The 24,783-nt window shown below is 38.6% G+C and overlaps 1 protein-coding gene across 13 annotated transcripts in view; it reads right to left on the bottom strand.

The window, feature by feature from the left end:
• CCDC7 (coiled-coil domain containing 7) overlaps positions 1 to 22,077 on the bottom strand; it is a 391,847-nt gene extending 369,770 nt beyond the window's left edge. For 12 of the 13 annotated variants that reach the window (XR_012030726.1, XR_012030727.1, XR_012030728.1 and 9 more), the window contains exons 1-3: positions 21,815 to 22,067; positions 10,774 to 11,104; positions 9,531 to 9,623 (exon numbers count right to left, since the gene is read on the bottom strand). Coding sequence is in view for 8 of the 13 variants with exons in the window: in XM_072825157.1 (XP_072681258.1) it covers positions 9,531 to 9,623; positions 10,774 to 11,052 (372 nt within the window). In the remaining 5 variants the exon portion in view is untranslated. Of the gene's footprint in view, positions 1 to 9,530; positions 9,624 to 10,773; positions 11,105 to 21,814 lie in introns of all 13 variants that reach the window. The other variant, XM_072825155.1, reaches the window with a different exon arrangement.
• Positions 22,078 to 24,783: the final 2,706 nt, after the last annotated feature.

The following is a 24,783-nucleotide window of genomic DNA, read 5'->3' as shown; positions in this document are numbered from 1 at the left end:
GCAATTATCCAAGATGAATAAACACGTATGTCCTGACAAAGACTTGCACACAAATGTTCATAGAAACTGCATTCATAACAGCCAAAATAGGTACTGGATCCAATGACCTAAATGTTTATTAACTAATGAATGGATAAATGAACTGTGGTATAGCCATACAATGGAATACTCTTCACAACAAAATAAACTACTGATACATAGAACAACATGGATGAAGCTCAAAAACATTACAATAAAGTGGGGAAGACTAGATATATAAGGCTACGTTTATAAGATTTTATATATATAGCACTCTAGAAAAGGCATTAGTATAGTGATTGATCAGTGGTTATCTGGAGTCAAGGTAGGAAAGAATTGACTGTAAATGCAGTACAAGGAGGCTTTGAGGGATAATGAAAATGTTTTATGGTTTGATTGGCAATTACACAACTATAAAAAGCAGGAACTCAGAAACAGAGGACTCTCATTTGGCATGTTCTTGTGGTAATTGTATTTTGAAGCTCTGCCAGGATTAAACCAAAACTATTTCAAATCAGAGTTCAAACTCTTGCCAGCTAAAATACTGGCAATGTCAAAGAAATCCACCCCTCAGGGGAAGGAGCAATAGGAGAGATTATGGGTTAGACAAATCAGACAAGAACTCAACTTAATTAAAATATGGATCAATTCCTGCTCAAATCAATTCTTAAAGGAATGAGAATTATTAGCTTTCCACGCTAAATGCCAGAAAGGAAACAGTAAGCATTCTCTAGAAAATAAACACTTTACCACAGTTTCCAATGTTTTTCTAAATATAATGCTTGGGATCTAGTTTTTAAAAATTACAAAACATATTCATAATAAAAAGAAAAATAGTAGAAGCAAACACACTGATTAGCAGACAAAAATTTTTACAATTCTGTTACTAATACAAAGAATTTTCATGAAAAGATAAGTAGACTAAGTGAAGGATAATAGCAAGAGAAATATAAAAGTAATCAAAAGATAATCCTAAATGTGAATATTATATTTAAACAAAAATTTACTTGGATATAACTTAACATCAGATCAGAAACCACAGAAAGGATTGGTGAAACTGAAACACAGAAAGAGAAAACACTGAAATGAATGAAGAGTATGAGTGACTTCTTAATATAGTATCAAGCAGTCTAATATATGTATAATTCGAGTCTCATAAAAAAGGAGCAGAGAGTCAGTAAAATATCTAAAGAAATAATGAATGAAAATTTCCAAAGTTGTTGAAAAAATTCAACTCACAGATTCAGCTTGATGGACTCTAAGCAGAACAAATAAGCAGAAAGCGGGGATGCCTGGGTGGCTCAGTGGTTGAGCATCTGCCTTTGGCTCACAGCGTGATCCCGGGATCTGGGATTGAATCCCACATCAAGCTCTCTGCATGGAGCCTGCTTCTCCTTCTGCCTGTGTCTCTACCTCTCTCTTTCTCTGTGTGTCTCATTAATAAATAAATAAAATCTTTAAAAATATATACATAGAAAGCCTCAGCTAGGCATAACTTATATCAAACTGCTGAAATCCAAAAATAAAATATTTAAAGCATTCAGAAAAAAAGGGAAACTATAACAATAATAGCAAAAATATATATAAGTGAGGTAAATGTTATTGAACTGTTATAAAGTTCTCACATGAGAAATGAAGTGTATAATATTAAGTCAAGATAGATTGTGATAAATTTAAATAATAATGAATTCCTAGAGCAAGCACAAAAACAAATTGCTAAAAAAACAAGAAAAGAAATAATGTGAAATGCTAAAAAATACACAATTAACCCAAAATAAAACAGAAAAGAGTAAAGGATCAAAGAGATATAGGACAAAAAGAAAGCAAATAGCAGGAAAGTAAACTCAATTCACATTATTTCATTGTTTCATTATAATAAATTAATTACATGATAATACATTTAATTAATCAATTAAATGCAAATGAACTAAACCTTAAAAGACAGATATTGTCAGATTGGATTAAAAAAAGATTCAACTATATGCTGCTACAAAGAGGAAGAGTAAATAAACAGTCATAGTTTGAAAATAAAGTTTGAAAGAAGATAGAAAATACAATGACTATTCATAAGAAGAAAGCTGATCTAAGATAAAGGAGATATCAGAAAACTCAGAACTGAATCGGAACTAAAAATAAATTTGGACTTCGAGTTCTGGCTATAATTGAATAGGCTCATTCCTCTAATCCTCTCTTCTACAACACAACAAACCAACAAAAGAACACAGGAAAATTCTGAAACATAGAAAGAGAAAGGCAGAGTTTTCAAAATTTGAGGAATAAATTAATCCCTTAGGTTTTCATTTTCCCTACATATAAAATAGAGGGAGCACTGGAACCTGGAACTTCCAATAAGCACAGACTTAAAAAAAAAAAGAAGCCTTAAGAAAAGGCAAAGAGGGGCACCCGGGTGGCTCAGTTAATTAAACATCTACCTTCATTCAGATCATCATCCCAGAGTCCTGGGATGCACTCTGCATCAGGCCCCCTGCTCAGTGGGAAGTCTGCTTCTCCTACTCTCTCTGCCCTACTCATACTCTCTCTCACAAATAAATAAAATATTTTGAGAGAAAGAAGGAAAGAAAGAAAGAAAGAAAGAAAGAAAGAAAGAAAGAAAGAAAGAAAGAAAAGAAAAGAAAAGAAAGCAAGCAGACAGACCCAAGGACTGTGAAAAGGGTCTCTAGAATAACCCCAAAACTTTCTGACAATACCTATCCTCCTTGAGCCAAATACCTAGAAAAAAACTGCATCACTACCCATATGTGTCAATAGGACTCAAAAAATGTGGCAGTGAAAACTGGCCCTCCAATTCTCCCACCATAGTGGTGCTGGTGAAATGAAGCAGAGAACTGAACTTCCATTCCTGTCTGGAAGTAGCAGTCATAATGAGTCAATGATATCTGCTCTCATTACTATCATTAAATATAATACTGGAAGCCATAGTTAGCATAAGAGAAGGAAATAAAACGGGTGAGGCAAGATGGTGAGGATAGGGTCCCCAGGGAACCTGTCCCCATCAACTTACCTAGATGACTTTCAAATTATCCTGGAACCCTATAAAATTGACCTTAGATTTAAAGAGAGAACAGCTGAAAAAAAAAATAAAGAGAGAACAGCTGGAATGCTACAGATAGAAGGGTTTTCGCTTCTAACATCTTGAGAGTAATTTACTTATCAGGTTGTGGTTGATATTCTTAACGAATCCCACTCATACAGCCACTCTGCACTGAGAAAAATGACTAGAAAGAAGAACTCACCACAAAAGAAAGAATGAGAAACAGAACTCTCTCCCATAGAGTTAAAGAATTTGGATTACAATTCAATATCAGAAAGGGAATTCAGAGGCACAATTATAAAGCTACTAGTGGCTCTGGAAAAAAGCATAAAGGAATCAAGAGACTTCATGACTACAGAATTTAGATCTAATCAGGCTAAAATAAAAAATCAATTAAATGAGATGCAATCCAAACTGGAGGTCCTAACGATGAGGGTTAATGAGGTAGCAGAAAGAGTGAGTGATATAGAAGACAAGTTGATGGCAAAGAAGGAAGCTGAGGAAAAAAGAGGAAAACAATTAAAAGACCATGAGGAAAGGTTAAGGGAAATACAAGACAGCCTCAGAAGGAAAACTATATGTATACCTGGGATTCCAGAGGGTGCTTAGAGGGACAGAGGACCAGAAAGCATATTTGAACAAATCATAGCTGAGAACTTCCCTAATCTGACGAGGGAAACAGGCATTTAGATCCAGGAGATAGAGAGGTCCCCCACCTATAATCAATAAAAATTGTTCAACATCTCAACATTTAATACTGAAACCTGCAAATTCCAAAGATAAGAGAAAGTCCTAAAGCAGCAAGAGACAAGAGATCCCTAACTTATATGGGGAGAAATATTAGATTGACAGCAGACCTCTCCACAGAAACCTGGCAGAGCAGAAAGGGCTGGAAGGATATATTCAGGATCCTAAATGCAAAGAACATGCAGCCAAGAATACTCTATCCAGCAAGGCCCTCATTCAGAATAGAAGGAGAGATAAAGAGCTTCCAAGATAAGGAGAAACTGAAAGAATATGTGACCACCAGACCAGCTCTGCAAGAAATATTAAGGGGGACTCTGTAAAAGAAAGAGGAAGCCCAAAGAAATAATCCACAAAAACAGGGACTGAATAGGTAATATGATGACACTAAATTCATATATTTCAATAGTAAGCCTGAACGTGAATGGGCTTAATAATCCCACCAAAAGACACAGGTTTCAGACTGGAAAAAAAAAGCAAGACTCATCTATTTGCTGTCTACAAGAGACTCATTTTAGACCTAAGGACACCTCCAGCCTAAAATTGAAGGGGTGGATAACCATTTACCATTCAAATGGTCCTCATATCAGACAAATTAAAGTTTATCCCAAAGACTGTATAGTAAGAGATGAAGAGAGACACTATATCATACTTAAAGGATCTACCCAGCAAGAGGGCCTAACAATCATGAATATTTATTCCCCTAATGTGGGAGCTGCCAAGTATATCAATCAATTAATAACCAAAGTAAAGGGGCAGCCCAGGTGGCTCAGTGGTTTAGCGCCGCCTTCAGCCCAGGGCATGATCCTGGAGACCCAAGATCTAGTCTCATGTCAGGCTCCCTGCGTGGAGCCTGTTTCTCCCTCTTCCTGAGTCTCTGCCTCTCTCTCTGTCTCTCATGAGTAAATGAATGTAATCTTTAGAAATAAATAAATAACCAAAGTAAAGACATACTTAGATAATAATACACTAATACTGGGAGACTTCAACATGGCACTTTCTGCAAATGACAGATCTTCAAGCACAACATCTCCAAAGAAACAAGACCTTTAAATGATACACTCGACCAGATGGATTTCACAGATACTTACAGAACTTTACATCCAAATGCAACTGAATACACATTTTTCCCAAGTGCACATGGAACGTTGTACAGAATAGACCACATACTGTATCACAAATCAGGTCTCAACCAATATCAAAAGATTGGGACTGTCCCCTGCATATTTTCAGACCATAATGCTTTGAAACTTGAACTCAATCACAGGAAGAAATTCGGAAGAAACTCAAACACGTGGCAGTTAAAGAGCATCCTGCTAAAAGATGAAAGGGTCAACCAGGAAAATAGAGAAGAAGTAAAAAGATTCATGAAAACTAATGAGAATGAAGATACAACCATTCAAAATCTTTGGGATACAGCAAAAGCAGTCCTAAGAGGGAAATACATTGCATTAAAAGCATCCCTCAAAAAACTGGAAAGAACTCAAATACACAAGCTAACCTCGCACCTAAAGGAACTAGAAAAAACCTAACCCAAGCAGAAAAAGACAGTTAATAAAGATTTGAGCAGAACTCAATGAAATCGAGACCAGAAGAATTGTGAAACAGATCAACAAAACCAGGAGTTGGTTCTTGAAATAATTAATAATATAGATAAACCATTAGACAGCCTTATTAAAAACAAAAGAGAAAAGACTCTAATAAAATCTCAAATTAAAACAGAGAGATCAGGGCAGCCCCAGTGGTGCAGCGGTTTAGCGCTGCCTGGAGCTCAGGGCGTGATCCTGGAGACCCTGGATGGAGTCCCATGTCGGGCTCTCTGCATGGAGCCTGCTTCTCCCGCTGCCTGAGTCTCTACCTCTACCTCTCTCTCTCTCTCTCTCTCTATGAATGAATAAATAAAATCTTTAAAAAAATAAAATAAAAATAAAAAGGAGAGATCACAACCAATACTAAGGAAATACAAACATTTAAAAAACTTATTATGAGCAGCTATACACTAATACATTAGGCAATCTAGAAGAAATGGATGCATTTCTGGAAAACCACAACCTCCAAAACTGGAACAGGAAGAAATAGAAACCTGAACAGGCCAATAGCTAGGGAGGAAATTGAACCAGTCATCAAAAACCTCCCAAAACACCAAAGTCCAGGGCCAGATGGTTTCCCAAGGGAATTCTATCAAACTTTTAAAGAAGAAACAATACCTATTCTACTAAAGCTGTTCTGAAAGATAGAAAGGGGTGGAATACTTCTAAACTCATTCTCTGAGGCCAGCATCACCTTAATTCTAAAACTAGACAAAGACCCCACCAAAAAAGAGAATTATAGACCAATACCCCTGATAAACACAGATGCAAAAATTCTCAAGAAGATACTAGCCAATAGGATCCAACAGTATATTAAGAAGATTATTCACCATGACCCAGTGGGATTTTTCCCAGATATAAGGCTGGTTCAATACTCGTAAAGCAATCAATGTGATAGATCATATCAACAAGTGAAAAACAAGAACCATATGATCCTCTCAAGAGATGCAGAGAAAGCATCTGACAAAATACAGCATCCATTCCTGATCAAAACTCTTCAGAGTGTAAGGATACAGGTAACATTCCTTATCATCTTAAAAGCCATCTACGAAAAGCTCACAGCAAATATCATTCTCAATGAGGAAACACTGGGAACCTTTCCCCTAAGATCAGGAACAAGACAGGGATGTCCACTCTCACCACTGTTGTTCAACATAGTACTAGAAGTCCTAGCCTCAGCAATCAGGCAACAAAAAGAAATAAAAGGCATTCAAATTGGCAAAGAAGAATTGAAACTCTCCCTCTTCACAGATGACATGATACTCTACATAGAAAACCCAAAAGACTCCACACCAAGATTACTAGAACCCATACAGCAATTTGGCAGTGTGGCAGGATACAAAATCAATGCCCAGAATCAGGGGCATTTCTATACACTAACAATGAGACTGAAGAAAGAGAAATTAAGGAGTCAATCCCATTTACAATTGCACCCAAAACCTTAAGATACTTGGGAATAAACTTAAGCAAAGAGGTAAAGGATATATACCCTGCAAACTACAGAACCTTTCTGAAAGAAATTGAGGAATACAGAAAGAGAAGGAAAAATATTTCATGCTCATGGATTGGAAGAATTAATATTGTGAAAATGTCAATGCCACCCAGGGCAATTTACACATTCAATGCCATCCCTATCAAAATACCATGGACTTTCTTCAGAGAGTTGGAACAAATCATCTTAAGATTTGTGTGGAATCAGAAAAGACCCCAAATAGCAAGGGGAATATTGAAAAAGAAAACCAATGCCGGATTTCAAGTTGTACTACAAAGTTGTGATCATCAAGACAGTATGGTACTCACACAAAAACAGACACATAGATCAATGAAACAGAATAGAGAACCCAGAAATGGACCCTCAACTCTGGACAATGAATCCTTGACAAAGCAGGAAGAACTATCCACTGGAAAAAGGATAGTCTCTTTAATAAATGGTGCTGGGAAAATTGGACAGCCACATGCAGAAGAATGAGACTAGACCATTCTCTTGCACCATACACAAAGATAAACTCAAAATGGATGAAAGATCTAAATGTGAGACAAGAAACCATAAAAGTCCTAGAGGAAAACACAGGCAACGCCCTTTTTGAACTTGGCCAGAGCAACTTCTTACAAGATACATCCATGAGGGGAAGAGAAAAAAAAGCAAAAATGAACTATTGGGACTTCATCAGGATAAAAAGCTTCTGCACAGCAAAAGAAACAGTCAACAAAACTAAAAGACAACCTACAGAATGGGAGAAGATATTTGCAAATGACATATCAGATAAAGGGCTAGTATCCAAGATCTATAGAGAACTTATTAAACTCAGCAGCAAAGAAACAATCCAATCATGAAATGGGCAAAAGACATGAACAGAAATCTCACAGAGGAAGACATAGACATGGCCAACAAGCACATGAGAAAATGCTCCGCATCACTGGCCATCAGGGAAATACAAATCAAAACCACAATGAGATACCACCTCCCACCAGTGAGAATGGGGAAAATTAACAAAACAGGAAACAACAAATGTTGGAGAGGATGTGGAGAAAGGGGAACCCTCTTGCACTGTTGGTGGGAATGTGAACTGGTGCAGCCACTCTGGAAAACTGGGTGGAGGGGGTTCCTCAAAGAGTTAAAAATAGATCTGTCCTACGACCCAGCAATTGCACTGTTGGGGATTTACCCCAAAGATACGGATGTTGTGAAATGGCAGGACACCTGCACCCCAATGTTTATAGCAGTGATGTCCATAATACCCAAACTGTGGAAGGAGTTGGTGTCCACCCAAAGATAAATGAATAAAGAAGCTGTGGTCTATGTATACAATGGAATATTACTCAGCCATTAGAAATGACGAATACCCACCATTTCCTTTGACGTGGATAGAACTGGAGGGTATTATGCTGAGTTAAGTAAGTCAATTGGAGAAGGACAAACATTTTATGGTCTCATTCATTTGGGGAATATAAAAAATAGAGAAAGGGAATAAAGGGAAAAGGAGAGAAAATGAGTGGGAAATATCAGTGAGGGTGACCGAACATGAGAGACTCCTAATTCTGGGAAATGAACAAGGGGTAGTGGAAAGGGAGGTGGGTAGGAGGAGGGGGTGACTGGGTGATGGGAACTGAGGGATGCACTTGGCAGGATGAGCACTGGGTGTTATGCTATATGTTGGCAAATCGAACTCCAATAAAAACATATGCCAAAAAAAAAAAAAAAAGAGAGAGAGAGAAGGAAATAAAAAAGCATTAAGACTAGTCAGGAAGAAGTAAAATTGTCTCTATTTGATGATAATTGTCCATGTAGAAAATTCCTAGTAATCTATAGGAACACTAGAATCAAGAAGTATATTAAATAAGATTGCAAGATATAAGATCAACATACAAAACATCGATCCTATCTCTATATACTACTAACAAACGTGGAGAATAAAATTAAAAACAATGCCATTAAAAATCATTCCAAAAACCATTGAACTATAAATGCATAAATCTAACAAACCATGTATAGGATATGTATGATGAAAATTACAAAATGATGATAAAAGAAATCAATCAAGAGCTAAATAATGGAGAGACATATCATGTTCATGAATTGAAAGACTCAACATAGGTGTTTCATTACATTAAGACAAACTCAATCCCTAAGTAACAAAAGTAACTATAAAATAGAAAAATAATACTCTACAAGTATTAAAGTATGGCTGAATATTATGAAATATGTAAAATAATTCATCTCTTCAATAGATTAAAGGAGAAGTACATACTTAATCACCTTAATAGTTAACTTCAGTATATACCAGACACTTTCTAAAACTCAATAACTTTTATTTAGCAAAATAAAAATAGAATTCTTTAACATAATAAAGAATATACATCTCAAACCAACAAGTAACCAAATATTTGAAAATTAAATATAATAAGCATTAACAAGAATGTGGGTTTAAAATATAGATATTCCTTAATTAAGATTTAAGATAAGTATTGGCAGAAGGTAAAAAAAATCAGTACTCTACTTTCAAGTTCCCTAACTGCATCATTTTCACTGATGGGAAATTCATTCTGAGAACAGAAATGTCATCCAAAAGAAAACCTTAACCCTTTCCAGTGTTAAATGTCTCTACCTTAGGGTTACATATACTTACAGACAAACTTAATTCTTCATGTTCAGGCTTCATAAATGATTTTTCTCCATTTTGAATGCTAAATCCATAGGTTTCTTCTAAAGTGGAAACAATCTGTGAGTAAATCAAAGCAAATTAAGTATTTTAATAGTTTAAAATTAGTATATTAAATGCAAAAAGACATTTAATCAAACACATTAGGACCTTCTTAGCACTAAGATTTATTTCTGCTAATGTGATAAACTTACATTTTCCATCTCATATCACCCTAAAGAAATGATGGTAAACTGTCCTCAACTCTATTCCCTAGCAATGGAGAAAGTCCCTATGACTCCCATTTCTGTGTTGACAGGCATGTGAAAGACTGTGAATAGCTGAAGCATCAACTCCACTTACCACCAAAGTATTCCTCAGAATCTGACTGACTGAACTTTCTTCATTGAAGAGGGTGAAACAAAAATGAAACAAGAGAGCAAAAGAATTTTCACAGAAATTCTCTGAGGTAACTCCTCAAACTTTAAACAAACTTAATTTTGGAAATCTGACAAACTATATTCTTTTTATATTTGTGCTACTCCCCATTGTTCTCATTTGATATTTTGTGTGTCCCCAATTCATTTCTGGATCGTTGCACATAGAGAAACTCAGAGAAAAGATTTCCCCCCGGCCCCACACTAAGAGCTGAAGTTTCTAAAGTGCTGAGAAGAATTAACACAGCAGGAATGAGGCTTAGAAAGACCTATCGTTAGAAAGGTCTGCTTGCAAGCTGACGTTGGACTAGTGTCTCAGTACTTGGATTTTAGGAGTATTTCCACCATTCGCTGATAACAGTGGCTCCTTATCCCTAAAATGTTTGTACAAACAATGTCGTTTATGCTAAACACCTGCTTTCCTTCAGGGAGTCTGAAATTTTGATACATGCTAGGCAAAGTACCTAGATGAGCAACCTCCAATAAACCTCTGGGCACTGAGTCTCTAATGAGCCTCTCCAATAGACATTGCACATGTATTGTCATAATGTGTTGTTGGAGGAACTAAGCACATCCTCTATGACTTTAAAGGAAGAGGAATCTTAAACCTAGTTTCCTCCAGACTTCACCCCACAAGCCTTTTCCTTTTCCTGATTTTGCTTTGTATCCTTTCACTATAATAAATCTTAGCCATCAATAGGACTGTATTGAGTCTAGTGTACCTTTGTAACAAATCACTAAGCCTGGTGCTGGTCATGGGGACCCCAAACAACAAGGACCAAGAAGTGTCTTACCATCTTCAGATGTTTGGTAATTTTCCTGATCGATTCATCTTCTGCTATTAACTCCTTTGTCTTACTTGACAGATTGGGCAAAGCATACCTTACAAGGGATCCCCCTGTTGGTGGAGATCCTAAGACCATTGGTTCAAATTTATCACGTCCTAATTTTGCACTATGTTTTTCCTTTGGTTTAGGTGACATTGGTAAATTCAATACTCCCTTTTTGTAAGTTGACTCTGGAACATTTGCCAATTTATTACTAGAGGCTAACAGAGATTTTGCTGGCTTCATTTTGTTATTTTACTTCGCTTCCAAATTATAGATGAAAAAATTATATTCTTCCCTGTAAAATAAAACAAAGATTTCAGATAAAAAATATGGCAGGATTATCAACTGCCATGAAGATGAGTGAGTCCCAAAATCAGCTCTACAGAAATTACAAAATGGAGAGAATAATTTTCCTAACAATAAATACCAACAAAAAATGTAAAAACAAGGAAACAAACAAACAAACAAAAAAACTGTGAGAAACCCTACAAGTGACTGAAGGCTGATTTAGGTATGGGCACTTAGGATGGAGGCTGAAGAGACAGAGACGGTGACAGGAATGAGATAATTTCTTTAGAAAAGTTTAAAATTTTATTCTTACCTTTCCCCCATTTTTTGAGATAATATATGGCCTTTATCATTATTTCTATAGGAATAATACCAGAGGCCCAAGATATCAACAGAGTAATATCAAGGCAGCACTAAAGTCAGGCTGAGATAAAAAGTATAGACTGGACATGTCTTAGGCTTTCATTCTTCTACTCCTCTCTCTCTCCAAAGCTAATTAAGACTCAAGACAATGCCTTCTCCCAAAGAGTTCTAAACTATATGCTTGTGGAGGGGCAAGACGGCGGAAGAGTAGGGTCCCCAAGTCACCTGTCCCCACCAAATTACCTAGATAACCTTCAAATCATCCTGAAAATCTACGAATTCGGCCTGGGATTTAAAGAGAGAACACCTGGAATGCTACAGTGAGAAGAGTTCGCGCTTCTATCAAGGTAGGAAGACGGGGAAAAAGAAATAAAGAAACAAAAGGCCTCCAAGGGGGAGGGGCCAGCGAGGAGCCGGGCTGAGGCCGGGGCGAGTGTCCCCAGGACAGGAGAGCCCCGTCCCGGAGGAGCAGGAGCTGCACCAACCTTCCCGGGCAGAAAGGCCTCGCAAGGAGGGGGAGCAGGACCCAGAAGGGCGGGGGTGCCCTCGGGCTCCGGGGACACTAACAGACACCTGCGCCCCGGGAGAGTGCGCCGAGCTCCCTAAGGGCTGCAGCGCGGGCGGCGGGACCCGGAGCAGCTCGGGGGGGGGGCTCGGGGGCGGCTTGGCGGAGGGGGCTGCGGGGCGGGAGCAGCTCGGGGGGGCTCCGGCAGCGGCTCCAGCAGAGGAAGAGGCTCAGTGCGGAGGGGGCTGCGCGGCTCCAAACTAGAAGTCCTAACCACGAGGGTTAACGAGGTGGAAGAACGAGTGAGTGACACAGAAGACAAGTTGATGGCAAAGAGGGAAACTGAGGAAAAAAGAGACAAACAATTAAAAGACCATGAAGACAGATTAAGGGAAATGAACGACAGCCTGAGGAAGAAAAACCTACGTTTAATTGGGGTTGCCGAGGGCACCGAAAGAGACAGAGGGCCAGAATATGTATTTGAACAAATCATAGCTGAAAACTTTCCTAATCTGGGAAGGGAAACAGACATTCAGATCCAGGAAACAGAGAGACCCACCCCCCTAAAATCAATAAAAACCGTCCAACACCTCAACATTTAATAGTGAAGCTTGCAAATTCCAAAGATAAAGAGAAGATCCTTAAAGCAGCAAGAGACAAGAAATCCCTGACTTTTATGGGGAGGAGTATTAGGGTAACATCAGACCTCTCCACAGAGACCTGGCAGGCCAGAAAGGGCTGGCAGGGTATATTCAGGGTCCTAAATGAGAAAAACATGCAACCAAGAATACTTTATCCAGCAAGGCTCTCATTCAAAGTGGAAGGAGAGATAAAGAGCTTCCAAGACAGGCAGGAACTGAAAGAATATGTGACCTCCAAACCAGCTCTGCAAGAAATTTTAAGGGGGACTCTTAAAATTTCCCTTTAAGAAGAAGTTCAGTGGAACAATCCACAAAAACAAAGACTGAATAGATATCATGATGACACTAAACTCTTATCTCTCAATAGTAACTGTGAACGTGAATGGGCTTAATGACCCCATCAAAAGGCGCAGGGTGTCAGACTGGATAAAAAAGCAGGACCCACCTATTTGCTGTCTACAAGATACTCGTTTGAGACACAAGGACACCTACAGCCTGAAAATAAAAGGTTGGAGAACCACTTACCATTCAAATGGTCCTCAAAAGAAAGCAGGGGTAGCCATCCTTATATCAGATAAACTAAAATTTACCCCGAAGACTGTAGTGAGAGATGAAGAGGGACACTATATCATACTTAAAGGATCTATCCAACAAGAGGACTTAACATCCCCGAATGTGGGAGCTGCCAAATATTTAAACCAATTAATACCCAAAGTGAAGAAATACTTAGATAATAATACACTTATACTTGGTGACTTCAATCTAGCTCTTTCTACCCTCGATAGGTTTCTAAGCACAACATCTCCAAAGAAATGAGAGCTTTAAATGATACACTGGACCAGATGGATTTCACACATATCTACAGCACCTTAGGTCCAAACGCAACTGAATACACATTCTTCTCAAGTGCACATGGAACTTTCTCCAGAATAGACCACATACTGGGTCACAAATTGGGTCTGAACCGATACCAAAAGACAAAAGACAAAATCAGGAGTTGGTTCTTTGAAAGAATTAATAAGATAGATAAACCATTAGCCAGCCTTATTAAAAAGAAGAGAGAGAAGACTCCAATTAATAAAATCATGAATGAGAAAGGAGAGATCACTACCAACACCAAGGAAATACAAACGATTTTAAAAACATATTATGAACAGCTATACGCCAATAAATTAGGCAATCTAGAAGAAATGGACACATTCCTGGAAAGCCACAAACTACCAAAACTGGAACAGGAAGAAATAGAAAACCTGAACAGGCCAATAACCAGGGAGGAAATTGAAGCAGTCATCAAAAACCTCCCAAGGCACCAGAGTCCAGGGCCAGATGGCTTCCCAGGGGAATTCTATCAAAGGTTTAAAGAAGAAATCATACCTATTCTACTAAAGGTGTTTGGAAAGATAGAAAGGGATGGAGTACTTCCAAAGTCGTTCTATGAGGCCAGCATCACCTTAATTCCAAAACCAGACAAAGACCCCACCAAAAAGGAGAATTACATACCAATATCCCTGATGAACATGGATGCAAAAATTCTCAACAAGATACTAGCCAATAGGATCCAACAACACATTAAGAAAATTATTCACCATGACCAAGTAGGATTTATCCCTGGGACACGAGGCTGGTTCAACACTCGTAAAACAATCAATGTGATTCATCATATCAGCTAGAGAAAAACCAAGAACCATATGATCCTCTCATTAGATACAGAGAAAGCATTTGACAAAATACGGCATCCATACCTGATCAAAACACTTCAGAGTGTAGGGATAGAGGGAACATTCCTCAACATCTTAAAAGCCATCTATGAAAAGCCCACAGCAAATATCATTCTCAATGGGGAAGCACTGGGAGCCTTTCCCCGAAGATCAGGAACAAGACAGGGATGTCCACTCTCACCACTGCTATTCAACATAGTCCTGGAAGTCCTAGCCTCAGCAATCAGACAACAAAAAGACATTAAAGGCATTCAAATTGGCAAAGAAGAAGTCAAACTCTCCCTCATCACTGATGACATGATACTCTACATAGAAAACCCCAAAGCCTCCACCCCAAGATTGCTAGAACTCATACAGCAATTTGATAGCGTGGCAGGATACAAAATCAATGCCCAGAAATCAGTGGCATTTCTATACACTAACAATGAGACTGAAGAAAGAGAAATTAAGGAGTCAATCCCATTTACAATTGCACCCAAAAGCATAAGACACCTAGGAATAAACCTAACCAAAGAGTAAAGGATCTTTACCCTAAAAACTATAGAACACTTCTGAAAGAAATTGAGGAAGACACAAAGAGATGGAAAAATAGTCCATGCTCATGGATTGGCAGAATTAATATTGTGAAAATGTCAATGTTACCCAGGGCAATTTACACGTTTAATGCAATCCCTATCAAAATTCCATGGACTTTCTTCAGAGAGTTAGAACACATTATTTTAAGATTTGTGTGGAATCAGAAAAGACCCTGAATAACCAGGGGAATTTTAAAAAAGAAAATCATATCTGGGGGGCATCACAATGTCAGATTTCAGGTTGTACTACAAAGCTGTGGTCATCAAGACAGTGTGGTACTGGCATAAAAACAGACACATAGATCAATGGAACAGAATAGAGAATCCAGAAGTGGACCCTCAACTTTATGGTCAACTAATATTCGATAAAGGAGGACAGACTATCCACTGGAAGAAAGACAGTCTCTTCAATAAATGGTCCTGGGAAAATTGGACATCCACATGCAGAAGAATGAAACTAGACCACTCTCTTGCACCAGACACAAAGATAAACTCAAAATGGATGAAAGATCTAAATGGGAGACAAGATTCCATCAAAATCCTGGAGGAGAACACAGGCAACACCCTTTTTGAACTTGGCCACAGTAACTTCTTGCAAGATACATCCACGAAGGCAAAAGAAACAAAAGCAAAAATGAACTATTGGGACTTCATCAAGATAAGAAGCTTTTGCACAGCAAAGGATACAGTCAACAAAACTAAAAGACAACCTACAGAATGGGAGAAGATTTTTGCAAATGACGTATCAGATGAAGGGCTAATTTCCAAGATTTATAAAGAACTTATTAAGCTCAACACCAAAGAAACAAACAATCCAATCATGAAATGGGCAAAAGACATGAACAGAAATCTCACAGAGGAAGACATAGACATGGCCAACAAGCACATGAGCAAATGCCCTGCATCACTGGCCATCAGGGAAATACAAATCAGAACCACAATGAGATACCACCTCACACCAGTGAGAATGGGGAAAATTAACAAGGCTGGAAACCACCAATGTTGGAGAGGATGCAGAGAAAAGGGAACCCTCTTGCACGCTTGGTCGGAATGTGAACTGGTGCAGGCCACTCTGGAAAACTGTGTGGAGGTTCCGCAAACAGTTAAAAATAGACCTGCCCTATGACCCAGCAATTGCACTGCTGGGGATTTACCCCAAAGATACAGATGCAATGAAACGCCGGGACACCTGCACCCCGATGTTTCTAGCAGCAATGTCCACAATAGCCAAACTGTGGAAGGAGCCTCGGTGTCCATGGAAAGATCAATGGATAAAGAAGATGTGGTTTATGTATACAATGGAATATTAGTCAGGCATTTGAAATGACAAATACCCACCATTTGCTTCCATGTGGATGGAACTGGAGGGTATTATGTTGAGTGCAATGAGTCAATCGGAGAAGGACAAACATTATATGTTCTCATTCATTTGGGGAATATAAATAATAGTGAAAGGGAATATAAGGGAAGGGAGAAGAAATGGGTAGGAAAATCAGAAAGGGAGACAGAATATAAAGACTCCTAACTCTGGGAAATGAACTAGGGGTGGTGGAAGAGGAGGAGGGCGGGGGGGTGGGGGTGAATGGGTGATGGGCACTGAGGGGGGCACTTGACGGGATGAGCACTGGGTGTTATTCTGGGATGAGCACTGGGTGTTATTCTGTATGTTGGTAAATTGAACACCAATAAAAAATAAATTTGTTTAAAAAATTAAACTATATGCTTGACCATGGGAGTTGTCTCATAGACTGACAAAATTAATGTAGAATAGCATTCGTTCCCTGTTGCCTGAAGCTCTCCTCACTTAGACATCTTGTTGTTTGTGGGTTGAACTGTGTCCCGCCCAAAAATATATGTTCTAGTTCTAACCCCTGGAACCTGTGAATATGACCATAGTTAAAAATACAATCTCTGCAGATGAAACCAAGTTAAGATTTATTGTCATACTAGATTACAATGGGCTCTAAATCCAATGGCTGGTGTCATTATAAGAAAGCCATGTAAGGGCACCTCAGTGGTGCAGTTAGTTAAGCATTTGACTCTTGATTTTGGTTTTGGACCTGATCTTAGGGTCATGAGATCAAGACCCATGTCAGGCTCCGTACTCAGCATAGAGTCTGCTGGGGGAACTCTCACCCTCTCCCTCTGCCCCTTCCCCTTCCATGTGCTTACTCTCTCTCTCCTTCTCTCTCTCTCTCTCTCTCAATTAAATCTTTAAAAAAAGAAATTATATAAAGACACCATAGACAGGGGTAAAGGTCACCTAATGACAGAGGCATAGGCTAGAGTAATGCAGCTACAAGCCAAGGAATGTTAAAGATTGCCAGCATCCTTGCTAGGAAGAAGCAAGGGAAATTCTTCCCTAGAAACTTTAGAAGAAGCATAAGCACTGCAAACACTTTCTTTTCAGACTCCTAGACTCTTGAAGTGTGAGAGAATAAATTACTATTGTTTTAAGCCACTTATTTTGTAGTATTTTGTTATGGATAACCCAGGGAAATAAATACACACATATAATTTCCCTGAACATGATGGGAAGGACATAGACTGGGGCCTGGCTTTTGACCATTTCATAATAATAGATAAGAGTAGCTAACACTTCCAAGGGCACATGAGCTCCCTGGTGAAAATAACTTGACACCTGAAAGATACAAGCTTTGCAAAAGAAAAATAACATCTGGAAGAAAAAGATAAATAAAGTACAGGGCACCTGGCTGGTTTAGTCAGAAGAGCATGCAACTCTTGATTGCAGGGTTCCAGCCTCATGTTGGGTATAGAGATTATATACATACAAACTTTTTTTGTATTTTTTTATTGGAGTTTGATTTGTCAACATATAACACCCAGTTCTCATCCCATCAAGTGCGCCCCTCAGTGCACGCATAAAAACTTTTTAAAAAGCCCAAACTAGAAAACTATTATAAAGAGAAACCAAAAATACACACAAACACACACACACACTCAGAATATTAGCAATATAAAACAGGCACACAGTATTTTTTAAAGACCTGTGTAGAAATATTACAAATGAAAAATGTAATAAACAACATAACTGATCACAGAATAATACTGTTGAAGAAAAATTAGGAAAATGGAAGATCAGATTGAGGTGTTCTGCCAGAAAGCAGCAGAAAAGGTTAAAGAAATAGAAACGAAAAATAAAATAAGAGATCTGTAGAAGAATTATATAAATGCCAAATATCACATAATAGAAGATCCAGTGAGAAGGAAAACATGGACAGGAGGAAATATTTGAAGAAATAATAAATTTCTCAGATTTAAGAGTAGTGGAAACCACAGATCGATAGGGTTCACAAAATACCAAAAAAGGAACAGATAAACAGCAAAACACATTTAAACACAGAACAAAATGCAAAAATCTCAGAGAAAATATCTGAAAGATTTCAGAAAGAAAGAGCATATAACCTAAAAGGAGGAAGAATTAAATTTCCATCAGGTTTTAATAACATCTCAAAGGATTCTATATCTTTTCTTAATTGCAGAGTATAGCCAAAGAATAAAAATGATGCAAAGATTAGCAGTATTTATCACAGATTCTTGAACATGAATAAAGTGAAATGCACAATACCATCAGTAAGTACTAAGAGTTAATGTCAGATTTGAAAGAATTTTAAAACTTAGCAAACCTATGAAAAATGGGAAAATATAGGCCTGTGTATGTTGATAACATAATAAACACAATTACATGTTTGGAGTAGTACCTAGTGTAGAGAGGGTCATCTAAAAAATTTTACGAGAATGATAATAGGCATTTTTTTATTTGGCAGAAACCATGGCAAAAGTCAATGGCATCCTGTTTCTGCAAAATACAAAATCTCTATATAGTTATAGTTATATATCAATAAGTTCCAGCCTCATGATGGGTGTCGAGATTACATACATACATACATACTTTAAAAAAATCCAAACTATAATGATATATATATATATTGATATAATTGTGGATTTCCAAAATGCAAATATTTCTGTTTGTGAACATGTATTAGGAATTTTTTTAAAGATTTATTTGACAGAGAAAGAAAAATAGGGAGAGAAAGCATGAGGTGTGGGGGGCAGGCAGACTCCCCATCCACTGAGCAGGGAGTCCAATGCAAGGCTCAATCAGAGCCAAAGGTAGACACTTAACTGACTGAGCCACTCAGGTGCCTCCATGTATTAGGATTTTATTTATTTATTTATTTTTTCATGTATTAGGATTTTAATCAATAGATGACACAGCTGGAGAAGAATCATACATTTTGAGAGCTTACCAAAAAAATCCAATTAAAAAATATATATGTTATATTATATATATGTGTGTGTATATATATAAACATGGATACAATGCCTCAAATACATGAGAAAAGCGAAGCAAACAAAATCCTTAAAAACTAAAATTCTATGACATTTTGTACAACTTGTCAAGACATTTTTCTTTAACTTGGTCATGAATGATAGAGCAAAAATATCTTCTTACAACATGAAAATTTTTATTTTATTCACAAACTATAAAACCATTTTATTATTTTAGAAACACTGCAGTTAATTGAAAACATAATTACCAAACATAATTTTAAAATCATAGTCAAATAAGTATGGGGAAAGATGTGATGCCATGTCACTAAAAATTCATTTGAAGGAAGAATGCAATGCTCTTTTGGAAACTGTTGATAATAATAAATGTATACATTAAAGAATAATAGCCAAAGTCCCCTGTTGGAAAAGACTTTTATGTTTTTCTCATATTAATTGTGAAATAATGCTTCAAGTAAAGTTAATGCAGTAAATGACTCAGAAACCAAAATTCAATTTACAGAACTGAAGAGTATCAAAGGCATTCATCAGCTCTGAGAGAGAAGGACCAGGAAACAAGACTTAAGAATGAGTGACCATCAGGCTCCCGGTGCATGGAGTCTGCTTCTCCCTCTGCCTGTGTCTCTGCCTCTCTCTCTCTCTCCGTGTGACTATCATGAATAAATAAATTTAAAAGGAAAAAAATTAAAAAAATAAAAAAGAATGAGTGACCAATGAGCCAGAAGATAGAACCAAGAGGGGATTTACTGAAAATACAGTGAGAAAAACTTATGTCTGAGTGATGAACTGCATCAGGTAAGATGAGGACTAAGAATTAACCACTAGATTGAGCAACATGGGGTTGGGTCATTTGCAACAATTTCAAGAGTGATGGAGGGGAATGCCTGACTGATCTAAGTTAAAAAGAGAATTGTCAAAGAAGTGGAGACAGTGAATATGAATGTAGGCACTCGGGCAATTGTGCTACAAAAGGGAGTAAAGAAATAGTATATTACTGGAGGAAGGGAATATGTGCAAGAGGAAGATTTTTTTGATGAGAAAAGTAGTATGTTTGTATGCCGTCATAGACTGAATTATGTCCTCTCCCCAAAACATATGTCCAGAATCTGTGAACGTGACCTTATTTGGAAATCAGGTCTTTGTGGATGTAATCAAGTTAAGAAGAATTCAAACTGGATTAGGGCTGGCCCCAATTCCTGAGTGGTCTATTGGAAGAAAAAACAACAACAACAAACCACCAGACCTAGGTAACACACAGGAGCACACAGGAGAGAACACCACGTGAAGGCAAAGACTTGGAGCAATGATTCTGCAAACTGAGGGATGGACACCTACGACTGGCATCAGCCTCCAGAAGTTAGTAGAGAAACACGCCTCAAATTCTCCCTCAGAGCCTCCAGGAGGAACCAACACTACCCACGCTTTTCAGACTTCAGCCTCCAAAAGTAGAAGAGCATAGATTTCTGTTGTTTGTAGGACTTTGGGGGGCAGCCCTCGGAAACTAATACATAGGCTGATGGACATGACCCAAAAGAAAGCAAAATGCATTTATCGGTATAGAAGGAAAATGCTGGGATGATACTCTTGAGGAAACAAGGGTAAATGGATTTTAACGCACAAATGTGCCCGTCCACTGAAGGCAGACACAGGTTAAATTTACCTGTGGTAACAGGAAGGCAGGGACGCCGGCCGCTTCAGAAAAACAATTAAGGAAAAGACACTCACCGGGTGCTACAAAACAATCTCATAAATAGATCCATGAAGTTCACAGGGGCGCACAAATAAAGCTTACATGGAGTCAACGCTAGCTAGCCTTTACAAGAAAACAGTTAAGGATTGTTTTACAGAGTTTCTTCATTTATCCCTCCTGATGTAGTTTCTGAAGGTAGGTGAGGTTGGTGGGGTCCCCTGCCCAAGGCCAAGAAAGCATTCTTGAGTCGTCTTCAGTGCAAAATGGTGGTTTCATTAAAGCAGGGACCCACCGTGGGCAGAAAGAGCTGTTCCTGCTGCCCCTGGATTTTGAGGAGCAGATGATTATACGCTTTGGGGTTGGGGGAAGTAAAGATGAAGGAAGCTTCAAAAGGATCTTTATATGCTAAAGAAGACACAATACAGGACCTTTTGCTATTGTCAAACCAAGGTTGTTTTTCCCTCTAGCAAGGCCTTAACCTTAAGTAGGAGCTTCCGGGAGAAACCACGCTCCACCCGCCTCAAGTATTGGTCAATGGGCTGCAGGTTAGACGCACATTTAAGTTTACCTACATTTCCTTCCGCCTTTGTTTCCCACATCACTACCCATGCTAGAAGGTGTGTATCATCACAAATCTGCCTGACTTTATCAGTCATCTACTACAGAGACCAACGTTGTCTGGTCTTTCTTCAAAGATTCATTTCAAAGCCTTTAATGACACAGGACACAACGAAATGGGGGTGGGCGGCCCAGGGCAGGAAAGCTACGATCTGCCCTCGAGTTGGCCCCATCAGAGGCACAACCGCCCCTGAGAGAGGAAAAGTGGACGCCTCTGCCAGAGACCCCAAGGAAAGCTCTCCCAGTCTGACGAGGGAAGAACCGCACGCGCCTCCCCTGCTCAGTGCGAGTACCTGCCGAGGCTGCGGGCCGCCGGCTTCCTGGGTGGTTCTGCCCGGGCCAAGCGGGCTCTGAGGTGGAAGAGTTGGAAGTTCTGAGCCTCCCAGACTTCCCACGAGGCGGAAGCCCGCAAACCCTCCAGACTCCAGCCCTGCTATTTTACGAATTGACATTGGGGGAGAAAGGCCAGGCCTCTTCGCCCTGAGGCTGCAGTACTGACCCGGACGGAGGAGGGCAAAACCGCTCCGCAGGCGGTTAACGCCTTGTCCCCCGCGGCCCCGCCCCGCCCCGCCCCCGCCAGGGACCCTCCTCCCTGCGCACCCAGCCAGACCCTGAGCTGAGTTTCTCCGGGCTGTATCGAAGCTGAGGCGAATTTTGGCAACCGAGCGGCCCCAAAAAGCAGGAAGGTCCAGACCGCGCCCTCTCTCTTGCTCCCCGACCTGTGTAATTCCCTCCAGGACACTGCACAGATAAGATCCTTCTAAATCTTTGGCCTAAAGAAGTAAAACGGGCCTATTTGGTGCTTTGAGAACTTGGGCTTCACCTGCAAAGCAGGAGCCCCAGGACACCTGCCGCTGTCTGAAGTTATTTCCAGTCTGAGATTTTATACTCTTTTTCCAGACTCAGCTCCCATGGAATTGTGCAGCAGCAGCACGGTTTTAAAAATAAAACGGACTAGAAAGTTGAATCGTACAGAAGCAGTCTCTTCACATCAGTTTCCCAGCACTGCTTTCATACGCAGTTGTACAAGGTAGAGTTTTTTGACAGTTTGACTTAAAGTAACTCATTTCTTCATCTTAAAAAAATGAAGGTTATTGATTTAAAACACTCTGCAAATAAAGTTTTATTGCCCAAAGCAAAATGTTTTAATATTTACTAACTTTGGGCACCTGGGTGGCTTAATGGTTGAGCTTCTGCCTTTGAGGTGGTGATCCCAGGGGCTGGGATCGAGTCTCACATCAGGCTCCCCGTGGGGAGCCTGCTTCTCCCTCTGCCTGGGTCTCTGCCTCTCCTCTATGTTTCTCATGAGTAAAAAGATAAAATCTTAAGAAAAAAACTAACTTGTTATAATTTGATTTTTTATTAATGGCTGTGTTTGGTTTGCAATATGAATTTTCAAATAAATAATCCAGAACAAAAGCTGAAACAAGAAGTGCAAAAATGGAAGAGGGCTCAAGATTGAGGATCCCGAATTCACCTCTTCCCCCAAACACAAGAAATCTACAGCTACAAATGAAAAAATTCCCTCTGCAAAGCACTTTGAAAGCTAGCTGAACAGCACATTGAGACAGATAGAAGAGGCAGAGACCAAGTCTTGCAAGAAACCCCAGCCCAGGCCCAGTAGACCCTCAATTGGGAAAGATTGCATAATATAGACTTGTCTCTGAAGAGGAAGAGATTTGTGTCCCACACCAAGCACCCCAACTGGTGTACCAGAGAGGCAAGCCTCCAAAAAGGTCTGACTGGGAAAACCAAAGTTTACTTCCAAGAGAACCAGATGGCTATAAAGAACAGAAAACCTACTCTTCAGGGGCTTGTGCACAGACTCACCTGCCACCCTCAGCCCCCAGGGCAGAAGCAACAATTCAAAAGGCACTTAAATCAAATGCAAAGAAAACTCATTTGCAAATCTTAAAAATATTTCAACTTCTATTCAGTTGATATTATGGTCATTGCAAGGATCTGGGACAATTTAAATTCTGACAAAAAACAAGTGGAATTTTACATTGACTCCCCCATTTTCTAATTTTCAGAGTTACGTAGAAGGTATGTGACATTTATTCATATATATGAAACAAATATGCTTATATATAACAAACTCTCTCTATATTGTGATAGACAGGTTTAAAAGACAGAAAACATTTGTGTTTTATCCTTTCCTGGATATCAGCACACTACAAATAAATGCTTGTTAAGTAAATGTTATAACTTTTTTTTTCAAAAGTGCAAAACTGTAAAAGATCCATGGAAAGTTGTATCCCAAAAGAGATACCATGCTAACACTAGTCAAAAGAAAGCTATAGTTTTTATATTAATTACAGAAAAACTAGATTCCTGAGTAAAGATTATTACTATGCATAAAGTAGGTTATTTCATAGTGATAAAGAAGCCATTCATTAAAAAGACATAACAATCCTAAACATTTATGGGCCTAACAAAATACATAAGGCAAAAACTGTTAGACTCCAAGGAGAAATAGACAAACTCACAATTAAAGTCAGAGATTTCATGATGTCTCCCTCCGTAATTGATCCCGTAAGTACATAGAAAATCCTTTAGGATATAGAAACTTGAATAATGCTTTCAACACTAACATTATTGACCAATTAGTAAGTTATGTGTCAAAAAAGTAATCAAAATGGAAATTAAAAACTATTTTGAACTGACTGAAAATAAAAACAAAGCATATCAAATTGTGCGGGATACAGCTAAAATAGCATGTACAGGGAAATGTACAGATCACTACACACCTATAATAATCAGGGCCTCAAATCAATTATTTCAAATTAGGGAAGAAACCTAAAAAAAAAAAAAAAGAGCAAATAAAACACAAAGGGAGCAGAAGAAATGATCCAAAACAGAAATCAATAGAAAACAAACAAAATAGCAGAAACCAATAAACCCAATATCTGGCTGTTTTACAAAATCAAGAAGAAAAAGAGACTAATATCTACCCTGAGTAATCAGGAAAAAAAGAGAGAAGACCCAAATTTCCAATATCGGGTAAATTCTACAGATGTTAACAGGATACTAAGGAGGTTTTTGAACAAATTTATGGTCATAAATTCAACAACTTGGATAAAATGGATAAATGGCCTGAAAAACAGAAATTAACAAAGCTCATTCAACAAGAAATTGATATCCTGAATGCCATTATATCTATCTAAAGAAATTAAATTTGTAGTTAAAAAATCAAGAAAGGTTTTCTATCAAAAGAACTTCAGGAGAGTAAGATCCCCAAGTCACCTGTCCCCACCAAATT

This window comes from Canis lupus, chromosome 5 (genome assembly GCF_048164855.1).
Source record: "Canis lupus baileyi chromosome 5, mCanLup2.hap1, whole genome shotgun sequence".
Taxonomy (NCBI): domain Eukaryota; kingdom Metazoa; phylum Chordata; class Mammalia; order Carnivora; family Canidae; genus Canis; species Canis lupus.
This window is presented reverse-complemented; position numbering and strand designations above follow the sequence as displayed.